The 27,737-nt window shown below is 45.5% G+C and overlaps 1 protein-coding gene across 1 annotated transcript in view; it reads left to right on the top strand.

Moving 5' to 3' along the window:
* The first annotated feature begins 216 nt into the window (after positions 1–216).
* Positions 217–27,737, top strand: part of thsd7aa (thrombospondin, type I, domain containing 7Aa) — a 151,227-nt gene continuing 123,706 nt past the window's right edge. The window contains exon 1 of the mRNA XM_021572358.3: positions 217–813. Coding sequence (XP_021428033.3) covers positions 657–813 — 157 coding nt within the window. The 5' untranslated portion in view covers positions 217–656. The remainder of the gene's footprint in view (positions 814–27,737) is intronic.

Here is a 27,737-nt window from a genome sequence, read left to right as displayed (position 1 = left end):
ACCCCAAGGGGTGCACACTTTGGTTTTTGCCCCAACACTACACAGCTGATTCAAAGCTTGATAATTAGTTGACTATTTGAATCTGCTGTGTAGTGCTAGGGGACATTCCAAACTGTACCCCCCATGGTGTCCCAGGGAAACACTAATACCACAGGGATAGTAATACCAAAAACACACACACCCCTCTACACCTCCTCTGTCCAGCTGCATGTCTCCATTGATGGGAGTGTGGAGCACCAGCTCAAAAAATAAGAGAGGGAGGGAGAGAGAGAGGGAGGGCAAGTGAGCGAGCGAGCGATAGAGCGCGCAAGAGAGAGAGAGACAAGGAGGGAGAGAGAGGGCGGTGCTGCATCAGCCCGGCACACGCAGGACGAAGCAATACCAACAGCCTCGGCTTAGAGGTCTATTGTTCCCTGTTTCCCCCTCGCTGGCCTAGTCACCACATAGAGAGAGAAAGAGGGGAGGAGAGGAGAACCATTCATTCGCCCAGGATTACTTCTTCTTAGAGGAGGGACGGAGCAGGGAGCACACTTCTCCTCCACTGTGTCTGAGCGCTCCTTCAGTGCGTCTCCGTGTGTGTTGCCTTCTCCACTCTTTTTCCATTCGTTTTTCTTTCGTTGTGTGGATACTATCACCGTGGTCCCACTGCGAAGGCCATGGGGTTGCCCGGCGGAGTGAAGGGGACACTGGGTGTGTGGAGAGGGTCACTCCCCTCTCTCTGGGGGCTAGCGCTGGTCCTCTTCTGGATCTCTGGAGCCACGGAGGCACAAACTGCAGCAGACGCCAAACCAACTGTTTACGTCTGGCAAACAGGTACGGCTGCTACAACTGCTGGGCTAATCATTAATTCGGTCACCATTCTGAAAATAGAGGGAGTGCCAAGAAAGATATCATCCTCTGTTACTATATGTACAGTGCAGCAGGCTTCTCTCTCTCTCTCTCTCTCTCTCTCTCTCTCTCTCTCTCTCTCTTTCTCTCCCTCTCTCTCACACACACACCCACACACACACCTGAGTGGTAGACTAGAATCTCTATATGAAATACAGATTTGAAGATGTATGTTGATGTTGTTGAGGGCAGAGATTGTTTATCGTGGACTAAAGTTTTCCTTACAGGGATCTGTCCTCCAACTGTACTGCTGGTACCTGTGCCTATTCCATCGTCCCAAATAGCCCTGGTCAAAAGTCATGCACAAAGATTTGTATTTTTGTAGCCTATGTTTTCTTGTTGCTTTCAATTACTGCTTTGGGGAATACAGTTTCGACTCTGACCATTGAATCAAGAGCTTTTGAGAAGAATTGATGCATGTTTTTAGAATGACAAGAAACACAAGTTCCCCCTTGAGCTGGATTTCACACCATGCTGTTTGCAGGAAAGTAAGGAAGTAGAAAAGGCTGCATATTGTCAGAGGGTCTCCTGGGACTGGTGTGTTGTGCGAGACAAGAGTTGATAAAAGAATGGGGAGATGTGTAGGTACTATAGTATAGTGATAACTAATAAAGTGTGACAGATCTACGTCCCAAATGACACCCTATTCCTTACATGGTGCGAACATATTATGTGTGAACATATTTACTGCAGTCCCTGAGGTGAATCCCTAGCCTGCTCTGGCTGTTGCTAAGGGGAGGACTAGAGGTTGTGGGGCTGTGCTCTGTGCGTTTTCCCATTCACCCCCATTCACTCGGCTCACAGTGGAAGCTGGTACTGCTCCAACCGCTACAAACCACTATTGGACACATGTGTTGCATTCTGACACGTGCAGTTGATGAGTTGCTGTACCGGTGTGGTGGTGCAGCCTGTAGCTGTAGCTGTGTGCATATAGGTTCCCTTTTGAACATGTGTGTGAACTGTGAACCTGCATGTTATAAACAAGTGAGCTGCACATTAGAATGACCAATACATGTTCATAATTTTTTTTATAAGGCTACATATGATTATAAGCAGTTGTATAATTGCAGTTGCATAACTTTCTGTCTATGTGTTATAACGTGTAAGGTATCTCTAGTGTTACAGCATACAGCGCAGAGGCGTTGTCCATGCTGTTTTGGGCAGTGCTACTCTCTCACCATGAAGTTGAAAACACACTCAACATTAGATGTCAGCACATGGCCAGAGAGGGGTGCATTACTCACGCATGGGCTAATGAGTGAGGGGGAGAGGAGGGAGAGAATAGGGAGAAATGGGTAAAGGGGGAGTGAAGGGTTGGTTAAGGGGGAGAGAAGGGGGAGTAACGGGATGGGGAGGGGATGATTGTGGATTGGAAGAGGGCAGAGAAGGGGGAAGGAGAGAAGGGGAAGGGTGGGATAAGAGGGTGATTGGGGAAGGGGGTGGATGGATGGATGCTGACCCTGTGGAACAGGATGGGTCTTTGGGACACACTGGGAAAGATCAATGTCGTATTACACTGCTGTCTCACCAGGAGATCTCTCTCTCTCTCTGTGTGTGTCTCTCTCTGTGTCTCTCTCTCTCTCTGTGTCTCTCTCTCTCTCTGTGTCTCTCTCTCGCTGTCTCTCTCTCTCTCTCTCTCTCTCTCTCTCTCTCTCTCTCTCTCATTGCAGTATAGTGAGACTCCACATGGTATGGGATCATTACTGAAAGTCATCAATTGATTTATTTATAAGGCCCTTCGTACATCAGCTGATATCTCAAAGTGCTGTACAGAAACCCAGCCTAAAACCCCAAACAGCAAGCAATGCAGGTGTAGAAGCACGGTGGCTAGGAAAAACTCCCTAGAAAGGCCAAAACCTAGGAAGAAACCTAGAGAGGAACCAGGCTATGAGGGGTGGCCAGTCCTCTTCTGGCTGTGCCGGGTGGGGATTATAACAGAACATGGCCAAGATGTTCAAATGTTCATAAATTACCAGCATGGTCAAATAATGATAATCACAGCAGTTGTCGAGGGTGCAGCAAGTCAGCACCTCAGGAGTAAATGTCAGTTGTGTCATGTTCTGACCTTTATTTTCCTTTGTTTTGTCTTTATTTAGTATGGTCAGGGCGTGAGTTTGGGTGGGCAGTCTGTGTTTTGTGTTACTATGTTTATGTTTCTGTTTCGGCCTCGTATGGTTCTCAATCAGTCGTTAGTTGTCTCTGATTGAGAATCATACTTAGGTAGCCTGGGTTTCACTGTTGGTTTGTGGGTGTTTGTTTCTGTGTCTGTGTGTCTGTGTTTGTCACCACACGGGACTGTTTCGGTTTGGTTTTCGTTCATGTTCACATTTATTGTTTTGTAGTTCATAGTGTTTAGTTTATGTTTTATAATAAACGATATGGACACTTACCACGTTGCGTTTTGGTCCGATCCCTGCTACACCTCCTCTTCAGACGAAGAGGAGGAAATCTGCCGTTACAGAAACACCCACCAACAGAGGACCAAGCCGCGTGGTAATGGGCAGCAGCAACAGCGGCCGAAGACACAGGACTCATGGACTTGGGAGGAAATTCTAGACAGGAGAGGAAGATGAATATCGCCGCCCCAAAGCAGAGCTGGAGGCAGCGAAGGCAGAGAGGCGCTGGTATGAGGAGTCAGCACGGCGGCGCGGTTGGAAGCCCAAGAGTCAGCCCCAAACATTTCTTGGGGAGGGGCACACGGGGAGTGTGGCGAAGCCAGGTAGGAGACCTGCGCCAACTTCCCGTGCTTACCGGAGAGCGAGAGGGACCGGGCAGGCACCGTGTTATGCTGTGGAGCCAGGTGCCATGAAGCCGGCTCTACGCATCTGGTCTCCAGTGCGTCTCCTTGGGCCGGCGTACATGGCACCAGCCTTACGCATGGTGTCCCCGGTTCACCAGCACAGCACAGTGCGGCCTATTCCACCTCGCTGCACTGGTGGGCGATACGGGGAGCATTCAACCAGGTAAGGTTGGGCAGGCTCGGTGCTCAAGAGCTCCAGTGCGCCTGCACGGTCCGGTCTATCCAGTGCCACCTCCACGCACCAGCCCTCCGGTGGCAGCCCCCCGCACCAGGCTGTCTCTCCATCTTCTGCTTACAGGTGCTACCTCCTCTTCAGTGCTGCCAGAGCCTTCCTCCTGTCAAATCAAATCAAATCAAATGTATTTATATAGCCCTTCGTACATCAGCTGATATCTCAAAGTGCTGTACAGAAACCCAGCCTAAAACCCCAAACAGCAAGCAATGCAGGTGTAGAAGCACGGAGTTGCCAGAGTCTCCCGTCTGTCCAGAGCTGCTAGAGCCACCAATCTGTCCTGAGCTGCTAGAGCCGCAAGTCTGTCCTGAGCTGCTAGAGCCACCAGTCTGTCCTGAGCTGCTATAGCCACCAGTCTGTCCTGAGCTGCTAGAGCCACCAGTCTGTCCTGAGCTGCTAGAGCCGCCAGTCTGTCCTGAGCCGTCAATCAGCCAGGAGCTGCCAGAGCCGTCAGTCAGCCAGGAGCTGTCAGAGCCGTCAGTCAGCCAGGACCTGCCAGAGCCGTCAGTCAGCCAGGACCTGCCAGAGCCGCCAGCCAGCCAGAAACTGCCAGAGCCCCCAGCCAGCCAGGAGCTGCCAGAGCCGCCAGCCAGCCAGGAGCTGCCAGAGCCGCCAGCCAGCCAGGAGCTGCCAGAGCCACCCTTCACTCCGGAGCTGCCGGAGTCTCCCGCCTGTCCGGCGCTGCCGGAATCCCCCGTCCATTCGGGACCCATGTCTAGGGTCCCCAGTCCAAGGTCGGTGGCAAGGGTCACCGCTTTAAAGAGGCCACGGAGGCGGGCGAAGAGGCGCACTAGAACTATGGTGAACTCTTCAGATGAAGAGGAGGAAATCTGCCGTTACAAGTTGGCTTTTCATAGCCGATCATTAACACAGAACCCAAACCGGCTGATCGCGTGCGCCATCGTGCATACATTTATTTCCCCCCCCCCCCCCACTCCAAACGCGATCACGACACTCAGGTTAAAATATCAAAACAAACTCTGAACCAATGACATTAATTTGGGGACGGGTCGAAAATCAATAAACATGTATGGCAATTTAGCTAGTTAGCTTGCACTTGCTAGCTAACGTTAATTTGTCCTATTTAGCTAGCTTGCTGTTGCTAGCTAATTTGTCCTGGGATATAAACATTGAGTTGTTATTTTATCTGAAATGCACAAGGACCTCTACTCCGACAATTAATCCACACATTAAATGGCCAACCGAATCGTTTCTAGTCATCTCTCCTCCTTCCAGAATTTTTCATTGTTTGACTTATATGGTGATCGCACCTAAACTTTTATTGTATTACCACGACTACCGGCAAAACAGTCCGTCTTTCAGTCACCCACGTGGGTATAACCAATGAGGAGATGGCAGGTGGGTACCTGCTTCTATAAACCAATGAGGAGATGGGAGAGGCAGGACTTTCAGAGCGATCTGCGTCAGAAATAGGAATGAGTTCTATTTTAGTCCTTGGCGTAGCAGACGCTCGTTGGCGCGTGCGAGCAGTGTGCGTGCAATAATTGAATAACATGGATTTCTACATTTATTTTGCGACGCTCGCGCACGCGACATGTCCGGTCTGGTCAACATGTAAGAGTATCTCTACCACTCCTGCTGTCTCTAGAGAGTTGAAAACAGCAGGTCTGGGACAGGTAGCACATCCGGTGAACAGGTCAGGATTCCATAGCCGCAGACAGTACAGTTGAAACTGGAGCAGCAGCACGGCCAGGTGGACTGGGGACAGCAAGGAGTCATCATGCCAGGTAGTCCTGAGGCATGGTCCTAGGGCTCAGGTCCTCCGAGAGAAAGAGAGAAAGAGAGAATTAGAGAGAGCATGCTTAAATTCAAACAGGACTTCGGATAAGACAGGAGAAGTACTCCAGATATAACAAACTGACCCTAGACCCTCGACACATAAACTACTGCAGCATAAATATTGGAGGCTGAGACAGGAGGGGTGAGGAGACGCTGTAGCCCATCCGATGATACCCCCGGACAGGGCCAAACAGGAAGGATATAACCCCACCCACTTTGCCAAAGCACAGCACCCACACCACTAGAAGGATATCTTCAACCACCAACTTACCATCCTGAGACAAGGCCGAGTATAGCCCACAAATATCTCCGCCACGGCACAACACAAGGGGGGGGCACAGACTTTAAAAATGGCTTTCTCTTAGTCATGCCACCAGTTGGTATAACCATAGTGTTTCATATCTGAGCCACATGTTTATTTTTGACTCATTACCTTTTTGTTTGCTGTTTCCCACTGGCCTGCGGAAATCCCATGCCATTGTCCCCCTCTCGCTTTCTTTTCCCTCCATTCTCTATTTTCTCTCTTTCTGCCTATTTCCTTTTCTCTCTATCTTTTGCCTCTCCTTCACCCTCTCCGCCATGCTTGTTAAATGCCCTTCACCCTCTCCACCATGCTTTTTAAAGTCCCTTCACCCTCTCCACCATGCTTTTTAAAGTCCCTTCACCCTCTCCACCATGCTTTTTAAAGTCCCTTCACCCTCTCCACCATGCTTTTTAAAGTCCCTTCACCCTCTCCACCATGCTTGTTAAAGGCCCTTCACCCTCTCCACCATGCTTGTTAAAGTCCCTTCACCCTCTCCACCATGCTTTTTAAAGTCCCTTCACCCTCTCCACCATGCTTTTTAAAGTCCCTTCACCCTCTCCACCATGCTTTTAAAAGTCCCTTCACCCTCTCCACCATGCTTGTTAAAGGCCCTTCACCCTCTCCACCATGCTTTTAAAGGCCCTTCACCCTCTCCACCATGCTTGTTAAAGTCCCTTCACCCTCTCCACCATGCTTTTTAAAGTCCCTTCACCCTCTCCACCATGCTTTTTAAAGTCCCTTCACCCTCTCCACCATGCTTGTTAAAGGCCCTTCACCCTCTCCACCATGCTTTTTAAAGTCCCTTCACCCTCTCCACCATGCTTGTTAAAGGCCCTTCACCCTCTCCACCATGCTTTTTAAAGGCCCTTCACCCTCTCCACCATGCTTTTAAAGTCCATTCACCCTCTCCACCATGCTTGTTAAAGGCATACAGGACAGAGTAGGAGATTAAGGATAGCAAAAGGAATTGAGGGAGGGAGGGAACAGCTTGGTGGTGGACCTATCTCGATACCAACCATGTCTGTTAACAAACTAGCACCATACAACGGCATGCTAGTTTAGAATGCTTGTCTGGATGGATGTGTCAAAATACCAAAATACACTGCATTTCTCGGTAGGATATTTTTCATGCTGGCCTTCACTACCTTTTTAATTCATTGTGTTACAATGCTGAAATGCACAGCATGTTTTTCACATTGGCCAGTATTATATCAGTGTACCGTGTGCTATTGTTTGGAGAGTTCTGTCCCTTCACAGTATGTTAACAGTCTGTATATGATGCTAGTTTTGCTTGCTTGTGTGGATGGATGTGGCAGCATTCAGAAATGCGATGGATTTCTATGGGGAAGGTTTTTATATTGGCCATCTGCTGTAGAGTAGCAGTCGACAGTGTGTTATTCTTTTTGAGGTTGTTGAGAGATCTGCGTTAATGTGGCATGTTGATGAGGTCTCCAGGGTCTGCCTGCTGACCTGTTCTGCCCCTCACGTACAACACAACAACACCGTTTTCTCCAACCTCAGCACATCTGTCTGGCCGTGTGGGTTTGTGTGTGTATCACTATCTAGCTGTCAGTTTGTGGAGCTAGCTAAGAACAGAGGTTAGATTGTGACTTTAGACTATGGCGGCGTATCTGGACCAAACCTAATTCGTAAAGAAAAGGATGGGGATCTAGTCCTATTCCTCATTGATTTTTCTCTCTGTGACAAGATATAGATGTACAGTATCTCTGTGCTGCAGACCTACGGATATACTGTTGTTAGACGGCATGGAGGAGAGATGTGTTGGGAAGAGGATAGAATTCCCATATTTCCCAGAGGCGGAAGATATTCATGTGGATGATATGTTAAAGGAAAGGATGAGGGGAAGGGGGGAGGGAGTTTCTCCTGAGTGCAGTATTCCTGGCGTTCCCGTGGAGTGGGGAGAGGGGAGACATCAAAGGAGAAGGAAAACTCCCAATGACTGTGTGAATTTGATGAGAGATTTTGAGAATTTATTCCATCTAATTAGTGCAACCAAGCTGCAAAGGCAGACAATTTGACACCAATATGAAACAAACACTCTCTCTGCAAGTGCTTAGCATATGTTATATTAGTCAGCCGTACAGTGTGTCTTTCTTGCCTTGTGTTCCATGTTTGTCTTAGCCCTTTGGGGTCTATCATTTCATTGTTATGACCCTGCTTTTGGGACATTACTTCCCACCTCCTGTTTTGCACATGCCTGGGGTGCGTCCCAATAATCTCTCCTTCTTCCTGAAGTGTGCACTCGTTCACAACTCCCACAAATGTAAAAGCATGAATTTATGTTTTCCTGGGCTAGAGGGAGTTTCCATACCAGTCAATTCTTTTCAAATCCATGAAGGGAAGTGAAGAGTGAACATTTAAGGAGAAAGAAGAGATAATTGGGATAGAGCCCTGGTATTAATTGACAGGGTAGTTCCCTAGCTGTTTGCTCCTCTTTGGGGCTTTAGACAGACCGTAGTAAATGGAGGCTGTTCTATTGAATCCTACACAGCTTCTGCCCACAACAGGCCATCACCACTTCATCCTCAGAGATGGACAGTTGGTCATTCTATTGTCCCCAGTGTGGCAGGGCTAAGGCTTCTGTGACAGATGCTGTACTGTCTTCTGTCCACAGAGAAACACAATAGAAGGCCCTTTACCTCTGTCCTTTGTTCCTCCTTCTCCTCCTCTTCTACCTCCTCCTCCTCTTCCTCTCCTCCTCCTCCTCCCCCAATAGAACAACTGCATATAGTGCCTATCCCCACCCGCTCACGCACACACACACGCACAGATGCACAAATGCATGTGCGCACACACACACACACACACACACACACACACACACACACACACACACAAACACACACAGTCCTCTCTCTGAGGCCTGACCCCTGACCTCTGAGCTAGGAGCGGTCTTGTGAGGGCATCACCTAAGAAAGGGGGGCCGGGATGCTGCGGGCTCTACAGGCCAAGTGTCAAGTAATTAATTCAAGCTATTCCACTTGGTTAGTAGTCTGTTCGTGCACCGTGTGTGTGTTTGTGTGAGTGTGATCGTGCATGAGTGCATGTATAATTGCAGGTCTACAGAAAGCCTGTTGAAGAGATACCCTTTGCTCTCGACCCGTCCTTGTGTACCATTGTGTACCAAGCAGCCGAAGATTTACGGGAAGGTCGCATCTCTCAAAAGAAAACAAATGGACGTTCACAAATGATTAAAAGCCGTTTGTTCTTCACAATTACACTCAAACATCATATTGTATTGTGCAGAAGAGCTGGAGGAGCATTATGCTATCAGGGCGTAGATGGAGGGGGAAATGATTGCGTCCCCAATGGCACCATCTTCCCTATGTAGTGCACTATTTTTAATGCACTATATAGGGAATAGGTTGTCATTTAGGGCACAGACCCTCACTTGTGTTCTCCCTAGGATTCATCAAGTGCCAAATTGCTGCTAGTCTTTTCGCGGGTTTAGCAGAAGAGGGCCCAGCTGTTCAGTTGCAGCATGGCTGCTCGCCCCAGGTGGAGGAGGGACACACAGCACACACACACACACATGGACACAGACAATTTGGCATGCAGACCCTCCTCTAAACTTAACAGCTTTTGTCTTGGTCTCCCCTTTCCTCTGTCTCAGTTTGTTTCTGTCTCTGTCACTCGTTCTCGCTCTCTTTCAAAGCTGAGCGTCCTTCTGCTTTCTAAGTGTAGCCATCTGCTCCTCTGGCGTTGCGGTTAGCAGGCTTTAATTTCTCTTTCTCTCCTGACAACCGAGGAAGAATTCCTAATCAGTCGTTTTGAATATTCACACCAGTAGACAGAAGGAGAAAGACAGTGTGACAGTGAGATTCGACTTACACCCACCTCCTGTCTCCTTATCCATTTCATTCTGTCTGTCTCTCTCTTTCTTTTGGTATTTCTAGTTTTCTCTCTAACACACACACATAGGCCTATAGAGAGAGAGAGAGATACAAAGACACACTTGCAGCTATGCATGCACGAACCTAACACACACACATATCCGCTCGATCCTTTCCAATCCCAGTGTGCAGTGCGGTGCCTCATTACTCCATGTTGGTGTGTGTGCGTACTAGACGTTGGGGTTGTTGTGTGTGTGGAGCTGTCACCAGTCCACCTACAGACTCTAGACAGGGGGAGGCTGAGTAATAACAGTAGTAGAGTTGGTTTGATCCTGCTGTTACTGCTGGCTGTGGCTGCAGTGTGTGTGTGTGACAGGGGGCTGGGCCAGGGCCAGTTTAATCCGACAAGCACATCAGTCGCCCATAGCACAGTCTCTGTCAGCCTGCAATGGGAGCTGGGAAATTACAAGCTGTAGCAATTATAGAGGTGGGGTCTCGGGGATGAAGACATGCAAATTAACACATTGAAGGGAAAGAGAAATGCCTGCACACTGTTGTCTGCACTCTAATAACAAAAAGCAATAAACAACATTGTTGTTGCCGCCGTTGTTGCAACCTCTCTTTCGTATCGTCCGAGATCCCTAAAGATTGGAAAGCTGCTGCGGTCATCCCCCTCTTCAAAGGGGGTGACACTCTAGACCCAAACTGTTATAGATCTATATCCATCCTGCCCTGCCTCTCTAAAGTCTTCGAAAGCCAAGTTAACAAACAGACCACTGACCATTTTGAATCCCACCGTATCTTCTCCGCTGTGCAATCCAGTTTCAGAGCTGGTCACGGGTGCACCTCAGCCATGCTCAAGGTACTAAACGATATCATAACCGCCATCGATAAAAGACGGTACTGCGCAGCCGTCTTCATCGACCTGGCCAAGGCTTTCGACTGTCAATCACCACATTCTTATCGGCAGACTCAATAACCTTGGTTTCTCATATGACTGCCTCGCCTGGTTCACCAACTACTTCTCAGATAGAGTTCAGTGTGTCAAATCGGAGGGCCTGTTGTCTGGACCTCTGGCAGTCTCTATGGGGGTACCACAGGGTTCAATTCTTGGGCCGACTCTTTTCTCTGTATAAATCAATGATGTCACTCTTGCTGCTGGTGATTCCCTGATCCACCTCTACGCAGACGACACCATTCTGTATACATCTGGCCCTTCTTTGGACACTGTGTTAACTAACCTCCAAACAAGCTTCAATGCCATACAACACTCTTTCCGTGGCCTCCAACTGCTCTTAAATGCTAGTAAAAACCAAATGCATGCTATTTTACCCTGGATGGTTCTGACCTAGAATATGTGGACATCTACAAATACCTAGGTGTCTGGCTAGACTGTAAACTCTCCTTCCAGACTCATACTAAACATCTCAAATCCAAAATCAAATCTAGAATCGGCTTTCTATTTCGCAACAAAACCTCCTTCACTCACTCCGCCAAACTTACCCTAGTAAAGCTGACTATCCTACCGATCATTGACTTCGGCAATGTCATCTACAAAATAGATTCCAATACTCTACTGGATGCAGTCTATCACAGTGCCATCCGTTTTGTTACCAAAGCCCCTTATACCACCCACCACTGCGACCTGTATGCTCTAGTCGGCTGGCCCTCGCTACATATTCGTCACCAAACCCACTGGCTCCAGGTCATCTATATGTCTATGCTAGGTAAAGCTCCGCCTTATCTCAGCTCACTGGTCATGATAACAACACCCACCCGTAGTACGCACTCCAGCAGGAATATCTCACTGGTCATCCCCAAAGCCAAAACCTGCTTTGGCCGCCTTTCCTTCCAGCTCTCTGCTGCCATTGACTGGAACGAATTGCAAAAATCACTGAAGCTGGAGACTTATATTTCCCTCACTAACTTTAAACATCAGCTATCTGAGCAGCTAAGCGATCGCTGCAGCTGTATATAGTCCATCTGTAAATAGCCCACCCAATCTACCTATTTCATCCCCATATTGTTTTAATTTACTTTTCTGCTCTTTTGCACACCAGTATTTCTACTTGCAAATCATCATCTGCTCATTCATCACTCCAGTGTTAATATGCTAAATTGTAATTACTTGCTACTATGGCCTATTTATTTCCTTACCTCCTCACGCCATTTGCACACACTGTATATAGACTTTCTTTATTTCTATTGCGTTATTGACTGTACGTTTGTTTATTCCATGTGTAACCCTGTGTTGTTGTTTGTGTCGCACTGCTTTGCTTTACCTTGGCCAGGTCACAGTTGTAAATGAGAACTAGTTCTCAACTAGCCTACCTGGTTAAATAAAAAAAATAAAAAAATAAACATGAGTGTATGTCACAGTTTATTTCTGTTCCCTGTGACATATTTAGTACCCAACACTGTGTGTACGCTACTTCTGAATAAGCTAACAAACTAGGCCTGTGTGTCTGCGTGTTGGACAGGACAGCCGTGAATGTTGTCCTACTGTACATCTGTGGTCCACTGTGGTCTGTGGTCCACCGGTCATGTTCCCTCCATGGGCTGGTTAGCCGATTCCTGTCATCACTAAGCTTAGCTAGGGAAACTGCTTTAAACCAACACCTGAGCAACCCACCTCCGCTCACCCTGTTCACCTCTCAGAGGCTAGCTAGCTAGGTAGCGCTCCTCTCTCTGTTCTCTAAAGGCTAGCTATAGGTAGCTAACTAGCACCCCTGTCTCTGTGTTCTGATCTCACAGTCTAGCTAGCGCTCACTCCTCTCTTAGTACTGTACTCTCAGAGGCTAGCTAGCTGATAAGCGCTCACCTTTGGGTGAACCCTGCTTTGATGTATGATCATAGAGCTGAGCCCTGTAGTTATGTACACAAACCCACTGCTCTCTAATGCATCTTATCTCTTCCCTGTGCTACATACACGCATGGCGCATACGCTGGGCTGAGAGGAGAGGAAAGGATGTCTGTAATGAATGAGTCATCTTCAGAGGGTAGATGGGTGGCAGGAAGAGTCTGCCACAGTAGGTGGAGAGGATACTGCAGAACTGCCTGCGGTAGCTCTGTAGTACCAGCATTAGCACACCTACACACACATCCACACACATGCACACACACACACACACACACACATACACACAGTAGATTGTTTCTTGGCCAGAGGAGTGTGTGTGTTGTGTGATAGAAATAGCAGAGAAGCTGACACAGGCAATAGGCCCACCTCTGGCATGCAGGGCTATGCAGCAGGATGAATAACAGAGAGGGAGAAATAGAGAGCAACTTGCAGAGGAAGAGGAAGACAGAGGTGAGAGGGATAGATTGAGAGACAGAGATAGATAGATAGATAGATATATTGATTGAGAGACAGAGAGAGGGATAGGTAGAGAGGTAGATGGGTTGAAGCCAGGGAAAATAGGCCATATTTACATAAGGCATGAGGAACTGACAGGAGGTAAACAGTCTGTCCTGTGTTCATATCATCATCCACACTGGTTTCCACTGTGTCAGCAAACATCCCACAAACCCCTTTAAACGCCCCTTAAACACATTCTAAGCCACTTATTACTACATTATTCGTTCCTCTCTGGAAATACAGCCCAGGTGCCAGACACCTCCAACTTTGCAAATCCCTAAGGAAGTCCTCCAAGTCACACCATGGCTGGTAGTGGAAGTGGTGGGAAATGTGGATCATGGTCAAAGAGACAAACTTCCCCTTTAATAAATGATACACACAACGCCTCAGAGGTCTGAGAGGAAGGACAAGGAATGTTCTTTATACGTTACCTGTTTTATGAATGAGAGGTTAAACCGAGGTCCTCAGTGCATTAGTAAAATATGATTCACGCGCACACACACACACACACACACACACACACTTCCTAAGTGTCTCTGTAAATCTCCCCATCCTATCGCGTTCGATGACATTAGCTAATTGAGATCTTGATCCCGTCTCCGGTTAGAAGTATTTCATCCTGTCTATTGAAAGTAGATGGTTCTATTGACTGTGCGTGGACTATAAGATGAATGGCTTTTTGTACAGTGGAAGACATTGTCTACCTTTTAGCCCTTGAACTAACTTAACAATAAAAGAGCAAAGAACATGTCAAAACACATCGCTGATGTCTAAATGTTGTCTATCCCATTACAAGCTTTTCTGTTGTCTATCCTATCAGTTTACTGTTCAGCAGCAGGTGTGAATGGGGTCAGCAGGGTAGTTAGTAGAGCTTACTTAAGCCACATGGAGTTGGCAGGAGACCAGCAGACCCATCCAGATCACTGTCAAGAGCTCCCAGGGAATGTGTGTGTGTGTGCATGTGTGTGCAGTAGTAGTAGTATGATTGTGGCCTTTGGTCTTTTTCAGTGACATTGATTCTTTAAAGTTTTGGTGGTATGATTGGCGGCGTCTATTCTCTTCCACCAATTGATTTTCTTATACGGAGTTCATTTGACCCATTTTGTTCCCAAAGTGTGTTCCAGAATATGGAGTTGGACAGATCTACGTCCTTTGACAGCTGCCATACTTCCTACTTTGAACCACTGATACCGGAGTGTGTTCAGTGTGGTGAAACATACGGAATGTCACAGAGAGAAATGAGCTGTATAGGGCTAACACCTGTTGTCTGTGACGTGATATATTTACGTACAGTGGGGCAAAAAAGTATTTAGTCAGCCACCAATTGTGCAAGTTCTCCCACTTAAAAAGGCCTGTAATTTTCATCATAGGTACACATCAACTATGACAGACAAAATGAGGGGAAAAAATCCAGAAAATCACATTGTAGGATTTTTAATGAATTTATTTGCAAATTATGGTAGAAAATAAGTATTTGGTCACCTACAAACAAGCACGATTTCTGGCTCTCACAGACCTGTATCTTCTTCTTTAAGAGGCTCCTCTGTCCTCCACTCGTTACCTGTATTAATGGCACCTGTTTGAACTTGTTATCAGTATAAAAGACACCTGTCCACAACCTCAAACAGTCACACTCCAAACTCCACTATGGCCAAGACCAAATAGCTGTCAAAGGACACCAGAAACAAAATTGTAGACCTGCACCAGGCTGGAAAGACTGAATCTGCAATAGGTAAGCAGCTTGGTTTGAAGAAATCAACTGTGGGAGCAATTATTAGGAAATTGAAGACATACAAGACCACTGATAATCTCCCTCGATCTGGGGCTCCACGCAAGATCTCACCCCGTGGGGTCAAAATGATCACAAGAACGGTGAGCAAAACTCCCAGAACCACACGGGGGGGACCTAGTCAATGACCTGCAGAGAGCTGGGACCAAAGTAACAAAGCCTACCATCAGTAACACACTACGCCGCCAGGGACTCAAATCCTGCAGTGCCAGACGTGTTCCCCTGCTTAAGCCAGTACATGTCCAGGCCCGTCTGAAGTTTGCTAGAGAGCATTTGGATGATCCAGAAGAAGATTGGGAGAATGTCATATGGTCAGATGAAACCAAAATATAACTTTTTGGTAAAAACTCAACTCGTCGTGTTTGGAGGACAAAGAATACTGAGTTGCATCCAAAGAACACCATACCTACTGTGAAGCATGGGGGTGGAATCATCATGCTTTGGGGCTGTTTTTCTGCAAAGGGACCAGGACGACTGATCCGTGTAAAGGAAAGAATGAATGGGGCCATGTATCGTGAGATTTTGAGTGAAAACCTTCCATCAGCAAGGGCATTGAAGATGAAACGTGGCTGGGTCTTTCAGCATGACAATGATCCCAAACACACCGCCCGGGCAATGAAGGAGGGGCTTCGTAAGAAGCATTTCAAGGTCCTGTAGTGGCCTAGCCAGTCTCCAGATCTCAACCCCATAGAACATCTTTGGAGGGAGTTGAAAGTCCGTGTTGCCCAGCAACAGCCCCAAAACATCACTGCTCTAGAGGAGATCTGCATGGAGGAATGGGCCAAAAAACCAGCAACAGTGTGTGAAAACCTTGTGAAGACTTACAGAAAACGTTTGACCTCTGTCATTGCCAACAAAGGGTATATAACAAAGTATTGAGATAAACTTTGTAATTGACCAAATACTTATTTTCCACCATAATTTGCAAATAAATTCATTAAAAATCCTACAATATGATTTTCTGGATTTTTTTTCTCATTTTGTCTGTCATAGTTGAAGTGTACCTATGATGAAAATTACAGGCCTCTCTCATCTTTTTAAGTGGGAGAACTTGCACAATTGGTGGCTGACTAAATACTTTTTTGCCCCACTGTATGTATACCCTGCGATGTTACACCTTCCTGAATAAGCTCCAGCTCTTTGCTAAGGCCGCCAATTAGCATCAAGCCGACACCTACTTTATTCTAGAATATGCTTTTGTGTCACTACATAATGAATATGCTTCATGCCGATAGAATAAGTCTTATAACGTATACAGTGTGTATGGCACTTAGCAGATACCTCTACAGTGAGAGCATCCATTTTCCTGTGTAGGGCTATATGATCCCTGGGGGATCCTTGTTGCTATGCAGAGAAAGGAAAAGTGTGAAGTGTTTGCTGATTTGATTATGGAGGTAGAGAGGAAGAAATCAGAACAAGGAAATGTGCAGCAGGCAGGCAGCACATTTATGTCTTATTTTACATGTATACAATGTGGGAAACCTCACACCTTTCTGTGGATGTGTGGGAGCTACACACTCACACACTCACACAACCTTATCACAGGTACTTCACATTCACATTCTATTCTAGCTTTCACCCACACGCACATGTCCTAGAGCCAGAGTACAAGGGCACCATTCATATATTGTTCTTCCATATAGTATCCAGGCCTGTTGATTTTCAGACAAATGTTCTTGGAATAGTATACTTACTGTGTATGTGATCACATTGAGCCATGGCTTAGACATGCTCCACTGCTACAGAGGATTTCCTCAATAGAAGAACATGTACCCATTCACTTCCTACTATTATCTATAATGAAAGTTCTCTCTCAACCCTATTCTTCCTTGTCACCCAGCCCCCCTACAGGTGTTTCCATTATCCAGACGATATGAAAAAGATCCTTCACACCAGATGAAAGGAGATTTAAAGTGAAAGACAAACTTTGGGGAACAGGAGGGCATCCATTCTTGTCGTTTTTCATGGGTTTTGGGTGAGTTACAGGAACAGGTCGATTCATCATAGTTATGGCAGCCACTGAACCGTGGTCCCGAAAGAAAACTCCCCAATCATCCTCCTCTACCCATGAGGCACCATTACCACAACCCACCACACACCACTTCCTGGCTCATCAGCTCATGACTGTAGGGAACACTGCTTGAGCTCTCAGTATCTGATGGTCTCGTATCTGAGGATGGTAGAGAGAAAGAGTGACAGACAGAGGAGGGAGGGAAGGAAGGAAGGATGGAAGGAAGGGAGGGAGGGAAGGAAGGAAGAAGGGGTTGGGGGAGGGAGGGAGGGAGGGAAGGAAGGAAGGAAGGAAGGAAGGAAGGAAGGAAGGAAGGAAGGAAGGAAGGAAGGAAGGAAGGAAGGAAGGAAGGAAGGAAGGAAGGAAGGAAGGAAGGAAGGAAGGAAGGAAATACTAGACAGTTATTTATCACCTACAGTCAATATCTTAACATCCTCCTCATCTTGTGTCTTCTTTAGTGTAGGTATAATGTATAGGAACCTATAACCTTGGTGGTATACAGGTTACTGTATTATACTGCATATTGTTTGTTTAGTACCGCAGAGCTGGTTTCTTGCAAAGAAGGAGAAGCTAGATAAGTGAACACTATGTATTATTGTCATGCATTATGGTGGTATTAGGCAACATTAATAGTTATGTATGATCGTTGATAATCCCCCAAAACTCTGGGTTACTGGCACTGCGGGACACAACCATGGCCTGCTTATCTGCATACATCAACGTTTGTTGTTGTTGTCTCAAGATCTCACATGATCAGACAGACACACATTCAGATTCTGACACACACACGCACACACACGCATTCAGACACAGAGGTTCAGACACAGAAGTGGGTGAGGGAGGGAGGGAGGGAGGGTTTTTATAATAAATCTATATGGCATATGGCTTATCTCCCACTAAGACGGGGTCATGATCTATGGATGGTGCAGCGGACTGGATGGATTATAGATTACAGTTGATTCCCAAATTGTATTTAAAAATATCATAAAAGGATTAGAAGGTTCATACTATATGCACCTTATTTTAAATACACATAGCATTCCACTAGTATATGTTATTTTGTGTATGTACAGGACCAGTCAAAACCTTGGACACACCTACTCATTCCAGGATTTTTCTTTATTTGTAATATGTTCTACAATGTAGAATAATAGTGAAGACATCAAAACTATGAAATAACACATATGGAATCATGTAGTAACCAAAAAAAGTATTAATATATTCAAAGTCAAAACATATTTTATATTTGATATTCTTCAAAGTAGCCACCCCTTGCCTTGATGACAGCTTTGCACACGCTTGGCAATCCCTCAACCAGCTTCATGAGGTAGTCACCTGGAATGCATTTCAATTAATAGGTGTGACTAATAGGTGTGAATTTCTTTCCTTCTTAATGCATATCAGCCAATCAGTTGTGTTGGGTCAAGTTAGGGGTGGTATACAGAAAATAGCCCTATTTGGTAAAAGACCAAGTCCATATTATGACAAGAACAGCTCAAATAAGGAAAGAGAAACTACAGTCCATCATTACTTTAAGACATGAAGGTCAGTCAATTCGGACGATTTCAAGAACTTTGAAAGTTTCTTCAAGTGCAGTTGCAAAAGCCATCAAGCGCTATGATGAAACTGGCTCTCATGAGGACCGGCACAGGAAAGGAAGAACCAGAGTTACCTCTGCTGCAGAGGATAAGTTTATTAGCGGTAACAGCCTCAGAAATTGCAGCCCAAATAAATGCTTTACTGAGTTCAAGTAACAGACACATCTCAACATCAACTGTTCAGAGGAGACTGCTTGAATCAGGCCTTCATGGTCGAAAAGCTGCAAAGAAACTCCTACTAAAGGACAACAATAAGAAGAAGAGATTTGCTTGGGCCAAGAAACACTAGCAACGGACATTAGACCGGTGGAAATCTGTCCTTTGGTCTGATGAGTCCAAATTTTCTGAGACACAGAGTAGGTGAACGGAGGATCTCTGCATGTGTGGTTCCCACCTTGAAGCATGGAGGAGGAGGTGTGATCATGTGGGGGTGCTTTGCTGCTGACACTGTCAGTGATTTATTTAGAATTCAAGGCACAAGTATTCAGCATGGCTACCACAGAATTCTGCAGCGATATGCCATCCCATCTGGTTTGCACTTAGTGGGACTATCATTTGTTTTTTAACATGACAATGACCCAACACACCTCCAGGCTGTGTAATGGCTGTTTGACCAAGAAGGAGAGTGATGGAGTGCTGCATTAGATTACCTGGCCTCCACAATCATTCGACGTCAACCCAATTGAGATGGTATGGGATGAGTTGGACCGCAAAGTGAAGGAAAATCAGCCAACAAGTGCTCAGCATATGTGGTAACTCTTTCAAGACTGTTGCAAAAACCTTCCAGGTGAAGCTGGTTCAGAGAATGCAAAGTGTGTGAAAATGTGTCATTAAGTCAAAGGGTGGCTAATTTGAAGAATATAAAAATCGAACATATTTTAAAATGTGTTTAACACTTTTCTGGTTACTGCTTGATTCCATATGTGTTATTTCAGTTTTGATTTATCCACTATTATTCTACAATGTAGAAAATAGTACAAATAAAGAAAAACCCTTGAATGAGTAGGTGTGTCCAAACTTTTGACTGGTACTGTAAATACAGATTTGATTATATGGATTGTGTTCAAATTGATCTTATTTCAAAGGGTCCTACATTTTTTATTTACCATAACAAAGTTATTCATTCAAAAATGCAACTTTTAATGATCCAGGGCGCAGTGCACTGCAGTTGACCCAATGCTTGTCAAGTTTTTGTGTGTTACTCTGTGGCAAAATCTCCTTCTCCTATACTGTTTTATCCTAGCCTGATTCTTCTTTGAGTCCAAAATAGGCCACCATCATCTCGTATTTTCTGTTTTCTCCTGAACCCTTAGTTGGATCAGTCCAGAATAGGAGTTGAAGGCTAGTGGATGCCGTGAATCCAACATTTCACAATAATTATGAGTGGAGTCAATGAACAATGCCTCTCCTTCTACCCCCTGCTCTCTGCCATCCGTTCCCCAGTACAGTTATTCTAATACCAGCACCCAGAATTAGGGAGTGGCCTAATCTAACATGGCATCATATCATTAGCTAACATGCCAATCGTAGCGACCCATCAATATCACCAACACCATCACTCTATTCCCTCTCATCATCACCTTCTTCCATTGGTCTCCTTCCCATCTGACTTACCCTCTTCCTGACTGATTCCCTCTGCTGATTCTGTCCACGTTACTGCGGGATGCTCTTCGTACACTAAAGGGAAAGTTATTTCAGACAAAAACCTAAGTCAGATTTCATTCTGTCTAGAGTGTATCCGAGGTCGGAGAAGGGTCGTGCAAGTGTGTGCGCTCGACCTGTCTGGAGCATACCTTGCAGACGGTCCCCAGTGACTGTGATCTGCACCAGGTTAATAAAACTGGCTCCATGACTGTAACGCACATGGGGGTCACCACGGCAACACAGCACCACATCACGGCGGCAAATCAGGCCTGCTCTACTATGGGTTACTGATTCAGTCTTGCTGTGGGTTCATTGCAGGACCGACGGCAAGACGTTGATGTTATGGCTGTGTGTGTTTGTGTGTCAGTAGTTTCCCACTGCCCAGTCCATAGTGCCGGTGTGTTAAATTAAATGTCAACAGGCCTGAAGTACTCTTGCTCTCCAATAGCTGTAATTTGTGTTGTCACTTGAAGGGGCTAATGGTGGCAAAACATGACAGTTGGAATTGGTAACTGTTAGTCTGTCTCTCTGTGTGATCATGTGGGCGTCTCACCAAAGGGCAATGTACGACCGCCTCGTTGGTTCTTGTTGTGTTGCTATGAGATGCCGTTGCTTCCTACAAGGCCTGACAAGTCAATTATCTGTAAAGATCCAATATCTGTTTTGTGCAATGGACATTTGTAAGTACTTTTTTAAATGTTATTCATATTTTAATTTTTTTTGGTCGAAAGACTTTCGCGTCCCAAGATTATTGCTAAAACACGTGGGTCTTGTCCAGACTGTTTCCTCATTGCAGTTAGTGTTTACCTGCCAGTCCCAATTCATCCATAACATCTAGCAGCACACAGACTTTCATCCCTAGACAGGCGCCTCACCAGCTGGGCAACACAATGCAGATCACGACCTTTCTCTCTCTCTCTTGCTCTCTTTCTCTCTCCCTCACTCTCTCCATCTTTCTCAATTTTTCTCACTCGCTCCCTATCTCTCGCTCTCTCTCTTCATAACAGTGAAGGAGTGAATGCAGGGTGTGACATGTCTGTCTTAGCTGTTACTCATATAATAAACCCCTCTGCGGTTCCTGACAGCTGTATCCATGGCAACGGGTGATGAATGTATTACATTATAAAGCCATGCCTCTGATCTTCTTCCAAACTGGCCGATGGTGATGGGACACATCATATCCTGCTGGTTTTTGTGAAACGCTAAGGGATCAACCATCGTATGGTAGGATTGGGACACCATGTGTTTGCAGGCATGGCTTTGCGCAAAACCGAAACAGCAGCTGTAGCTAATGCCATGTATTTTAGGTTCCCTGTAGATTGCCAGTGTGTGCTTTCCTCCCAACTCCTTTTCTATGTGGACACACATACACACCTGCTGACTGGTTGCAGAGTAATGGAGGTAAGGCAGTTGCAGGAAGAACAAGGACAGGTAGCACAAACAGAAGAGAGGAGGGATACACGATGAGCACTGTCTGTCTGATCTCCTGACAATGATGACAGCTGTCGATGGAAAGTGCTTTACCTCCTTCCTGTTCTCTCCTTACTATTCTGGGTGTTTGTGTGTGGAATAGGATCACTATGTACAGTGCATTCGGAAAGTATTCAGACCTCTTGACTTTTCCCAGACTTTGTTACGTTTTGTTAGCCTTATTCTAAAATTGATTAAATAGTTTCCACCCCACATCAATCTAGACACAATACCCCATAATGACAAGGCAAAAACAGTTTTTTGTAAATTTTGTAAACGTATTACAAATAAAAAACTGAAATATGACATTTACGTAAATATTCAGACCCTTTACATAGTACTTTGTTGAAGTATCTTTGGCAACGATTGCAGACTCATGTTCTTGGGTATGACACTACAAGCTTGGCACACCGGTATTTGAGGAGTTTCTGCCATTCTTCTCTGTAGATCCTCTCAAGCTCTGTCATGTTGGATGGGAAGTGTCACTGCACAGCTATTGTCAGGTCTCTCCAGAGATGTGCAATCAGGTTCAAGTCCAGGCTCTGGCTGGACTCAAGGACATTCAGAGACTTGTCCCAAAGCCACTCCTGCGTTGTCTTGGCTGTGTGCTTAGGGTTGTTGTCCTGTTGGAAGTCAACTTTCACCCCAGTCAGGGATCTCTCTTTACTTTGCTATGTTCATCTTTCCCTTGATCCTGACTAGTTTCCCTGTCCCTGCCTCTGATAAACATCAACACAGCATGATGCTTCCACCACCATGCTTCACCATAGGGATGGTGCCAGGTTTCCTCCATGCATGACACTTGGCATTCAGGCCAAATATTTCAATCTTGGTTTCATCAGACCATAGAATAGTGTTTCTCATGATCTGGGAGTCCTTTAGGTGCCTTTTGACAAACTCCAAGCGGGCTTCCGTGTGCCTTTTACTGAGCAGTGGCTTCCATCTTGCCACTCTACCATAAAGGCCTGATTGGTGGAGTGCTGTAGATATGGTTGTCCTTCTGGAAGGTTCTCCCATCTCCACATAAGAACTGTGGATGTCTGTCAGAGTGAATATAAGGTTTTGGTCACCTTCCTGACCAAGGCCCTTCTCCCGCGATTGCTCAGTTTGACCGGTGGCCAGCTTTAGGAAAAGTCTAGGTGGTTACAAACTTCTTCAATTTGAGAATGTTGGAGGACACTGTGTTCTTGGGAACCTTCAATGCTGCAGAAATATTTTGGTACCCTTCCCCAGATCTGCGCTTTACGGTTGGCTTGGTTTTTGCTCTAACCTGCACTTTCAGAGGTGGGACCGTTTAAAGACAGGTGTGTGCCTTTCCAAATCATGTCCAATCAATTGAATTTACCATAGGTAGACTCAATAAAGATAAATGGAAACAGGATGCACCTGAGCTCAATTTTGAGTCTAATGGCAAAGGGTATAAATACTTATGTAAAAATGTCAGAAAACCTGTTTTCAATTTGTCATAATGGGGTATTGTGTGTAGATTGAAAAAAAATGATTTAATCAGTTTTAGAATAAGGCTGTTACGTAACAAAATGTGGAAAAAGTCAATGGGACTGAGTACTTTCCGAATGCACTGTATATATCATGGTTATCAAAATGTTTGTTGTTGATCATAGATCTCAATTTGTCAATTTAGTTTCCGCTTTACACCCACGTTCAGTCTCTCTCTCTCTCTCTCTCTCTCTCCACCTCTCTCTCTCGCTGTGTTCTTGTCTCTATATATCTCTCTCTGCCTCTCTCCCCCTCTCTTTCTCCCACTATCTGTCTATGTCTCTCTCTGGCAGTACACTAGCATACTAGACTGTTTCTGCTATAGGACCTGTACAGGTTAACCTTGTGGTGGTATCACACTATTTCAACTGGGAATAGAGCCATGACTAACCTATCTAACCTGCTACTGTAGCAACATGGACACAATCACGTAGTTAAATAGGATCTTTTTGGACACAACACTGATTATCTCAGATGCCTTTTCATACCAATCCAGCTACACTGACAGGAGAGAAAAAAACAACCAAAAAATCTCTATAGAAATTCCAATTTAATGTCTCAATGTAATACAGCAGTTTCTCAGAGATACAAATATATTCCACCTGCTGTCAGTAATCTACATAGACCAGCTGACATATACTGATAATGATCTATCAGGTTAAAAAGTAGAATATAAATGAAAGCATAACAAACAGCCAATCTTAAAGTTGTAATATGCAGAAATCGCGCCACCATTTCCTGTCTGCTAAAATTCTAATAGTTTGCCTAATTTCAGTTTGTGACAAAACAAGCAATGTATAGTTTAGAGAATCATTGTACCATCTAAACCGCTATGAAATATGTTTTATATTGGACATCAATATATTGTATTTTTAGCTGTTTGAAGCTGGTGTACAAAACGGAAAGTAAAAGATGCAAAAACAAAACTTAAGAACGTGATCCCTCGAAATCGCGCACATAGAACATATCTACGGCATCTTAAACTTGCTTTCAGGGAGAATGACAGCTCACATTTCTATGTGAATTTCGTTGGGTCGCCCAAAAAGCTACATATTGCAGCTTTAAAACAACGTAATAATTGCAGTATTATGAGGGCTGCTATTTGCATTAACTCAGTTATGGGCTATTTTCTATTTTCTCAGAAATGGCTTTGTCTCATTAACAGACCTAAAGAGAGAGAGAGAATCCTCCCAGGTACATGTTCTTCTTTTCCCCTCCTCCTTCACTGAATTTTCCGGCTTTACTGGGGAGGCGAGATGGGAAGCTGGGATGCAAGAGGTGCCCTTTAAATGCAAACCCTGCAGATCCTAGAGGGATGAGGATGAGTGAGCGGGTGAGAGAGAGGGTAGAATGAAGGAGCAGGGGGTCGATGACTGCTTTTCATCTGTCACCTGCTGGGGAGACTTGGCTTTAAACAGGGAATTTCTTGCTGATAGACCGATTCTTTAACCTGAACTGGCCAGGGGGCTTGGTGTGGAGCAGCGGGCTTCCAATAGACTGGTTTAAAGGAGTCAGAGTCCTGTTTTACTCACTGTATCCACTGGGCAGTGGACACACTTACACACACTCTCTCTCTCTCTCTCTCTCTCTCTCTCTCTCTCTCTCTCTCTCTCTCTCTCTCTCTCTCTCTCTCTCTCTCTCTCTCTCTCTCTCTCTCTCTCTCTCTCCTCTCCTCTCCTCTCCTCTCCTCTCCTCTCCTCTCCTCTCCTCTCCTCTCCTCTCCTTCCCTCCTTCCCTCCCTCCATCCCTCCATCCCACCTCTCACATCCGACATTTGTAGCACTGTTTAATTCTTGGTGTAGTGTGTCAGTCTGACCTCACAGCGCGTCTACACAAAGAGGGAACCATAACACCTTGACCCTGGCTTCCTTTCATTGTGCTGCCTGGCAGCCCGGACCAGTTCATGACCAAACCATTTACAGCTGCAACGAGGACACAAGGTTCAGTTATTAATCAAGGAGGGTTGTTAGCCAAAACCTATTTGATATGATGTTCTGATGGACCTGGAGTTGGTTAGTAGTTAGCAGCGCTGCAAATCCTTATTCCACTAATCTTTCTGAAGTCGCTGTATAGATATCCACAGCAGAAGGTAAGAGAGAAGCCACAGCCTGGATGGAATGTTAGGCAAAGTCCAGACACAATGCTCTAAAGCTGCGGCTTACCAACAAAGATACTTGGCTTTTTCACGGGTAGTCAAGCACTGTCTGAAACAAGAATGTGACTGTATGAGAGGTGGCGTTAGTTGTTGTGCCGAGGGTTGTGAGTTCGAGCCCCATTCGGGTCGGAACCGAATGGAGTCTTTTACACCTGCATTGCAATTTAAATCATATTGTGACCAGCGAAGCCCCTGAACTGAGGGTTACCACCACCAATGTCATATTGTAATCTCGATTTGAAAGCTCTTCAACTGCTCTGTTGTAATACTGTGTGCTGTTCCCAAAAACAAGTTCCCTGATAGCTAACCCACCCCTGACCTGCCCCTTACCTCACGGCCACTGCTTCTGAAGGGCACACACTCACAGTATACACCTCTACCCATAATTAGAAACAATGGGCATTCGTATAAAGTTTCTAATTCATTTGCATGCTATTGTTTTGCTGCTTCCTTCATTTGTTCTGTTTTCTTGGCTCCTAGTAGAAGACTCATGTGGCGTTGCCTCAAAGGTCATAGACATACCACACTAGGAGGGTGTGTGGTATTGGGATTATTGACAACGTACACTGGGGACCTAACAACAAAGTGTGCAGACTCCCTGTGGTTATTTGGTTTGTGGTTTTGAGGGGACTTTGTTCCTTTTACCATATGGGAGATAAACCACCGTCCAAATGGGGTGCTTTTTAGTAACAGCCTTGTGGTTGTAGGCACAAAACCCACCTGAGACCAAATGTGAAACACAGATAGCAATGTATCTATAGGTTGAAATGTTGTTGTTTTTCAAATATGAATTCAACAAAAATGTAAACACAACATGGAAAGTGTTGGTCCCATGTTTCATGAGCTGAAATAAAAGAGCCCAGAAATGTTCCATACTTACACAAAGCTATTTCTCTAAAATGTTGGGCACAAATTTGTTTACATCCCTGTTAGTGAGCATTTCTCCTTTGCCAAGATAATATATCCACCTGACAGGTGTGGCATATCAAGAAGGTGATTGAACTGCATAATAATTACACAGGTGCACATTGTGCTGGGGACAATAAAAAGCCACTCTAAAATGTGCAGTTTTGTCACACAACACAATGCCACAGATGTGTCAAATTTTTGAGGGAGCGTGCAATAGGCATGCTAACTGCAGGAATATCTATAACTGCAGTGAATGTTAATTTCTATACCATAAGCTGACTCCAACGTCTTTTGAGAGAATTAGGCAGTACGTCCAACTGGCCTCACAACCGCAGTCCATGTGTCTTGAGTCGTGTCGGTGAGAGGTTTGTCAATGTTGTGAACAGAGTGCCCCATGGTGGTGGTGGGGTTATGCTATGGGCAGGCATAAGCTACGGACCTAAAACACATTTTATTTTAGCGATGGCAATTTGAATGCACAGAGATACTGTGACAAGATCCCGAGGCCCATCGTCGTGCCATTCATCCACCACCATCACCTCAGGTTTCAGAATGATAATCCACGGCGTCATGTCGCAAGCATCTGTACACAATTCCTAGAAGCTGAAAATGTCCCAGTTCAACATTGGTCTGCATACTCACCGGACATGTCACCCATTGAGCCTGTTTGGGATGCTCTGGATCGACGTGTACGACAGTGTGTTCCAGTTCCCGCCAAAATCCAGCAACTTTGGACAGCCATTGAAGGGGAGTGGGACAACATTCCACAGGCCACAATCAACAGCCCGATCAACTCTATGCGAAGGAGATGTGTCGCGCTACATGAGGAAAATGGTGGTCACACCAGATACTGACTGGTTTTCTGATCCAGTGTCCCTATCTTTTTTTTAAGGTATCTGTGACCAACAGATGCCTATCTGTATTCCCGGCCCTGAAATCCATAGATTAGGGCCTAGTTTATTTATTTCAATTCACTGATTTCCTTATACGAATTGTAAATCTTTGAAATTGTTGCATGTTGCATTTTTGTTCAATATACTGTATTTGTTCGGTTTTTTTCTCTTTATTTAGACAGTAAGAATTCCGAGGGGGAGGCAGGCAAGGCAAGAGGGAGAGAAACAGTGGTAGCTGGGATTGAACCCCGGTCCCCAGTAGGGGGGTCAGTATGTGACTTATACCAGGGAGTGTTACCACTACAGCACAGATATGCACCCTAGTTTAAATCTCTTAAATCTTCTGAAATAAGAGATGTTGCTAGTGCTTACACACAGCAGTATTTTCCCCATTACTCCATGTGTTAAGGCTGCACACCTTATGTAGTGTTGTATTGTACACAGTGTTGATGACGTGATGAGCTTACCTAAGTGACTTCTGTCTGTGTTTCTAATCTGTTATTCTAGTAATGAATAGAGTGGTGGGGTTTTGCTC

This window comes from Oncorhynchus mykiss, chromosome 18 (genome assembly GCF_057628025.1).
Source record: "Oncorhynchus mykiss isolate SJ-2025 chromosome 18, ASM5762802v1, whole genome shotgun sequence".
NCBI lineage: Eukaryota > Metazoa > Chordata > Actinopteri > Salmoniformes > Salmonidae > Oncorhynchus > Oncorhynchus mykiss.
Note: the sequence above shows the minus strand (reverse complement) of the source record. Positions and strands in the feature narration are given on the sequence as shown.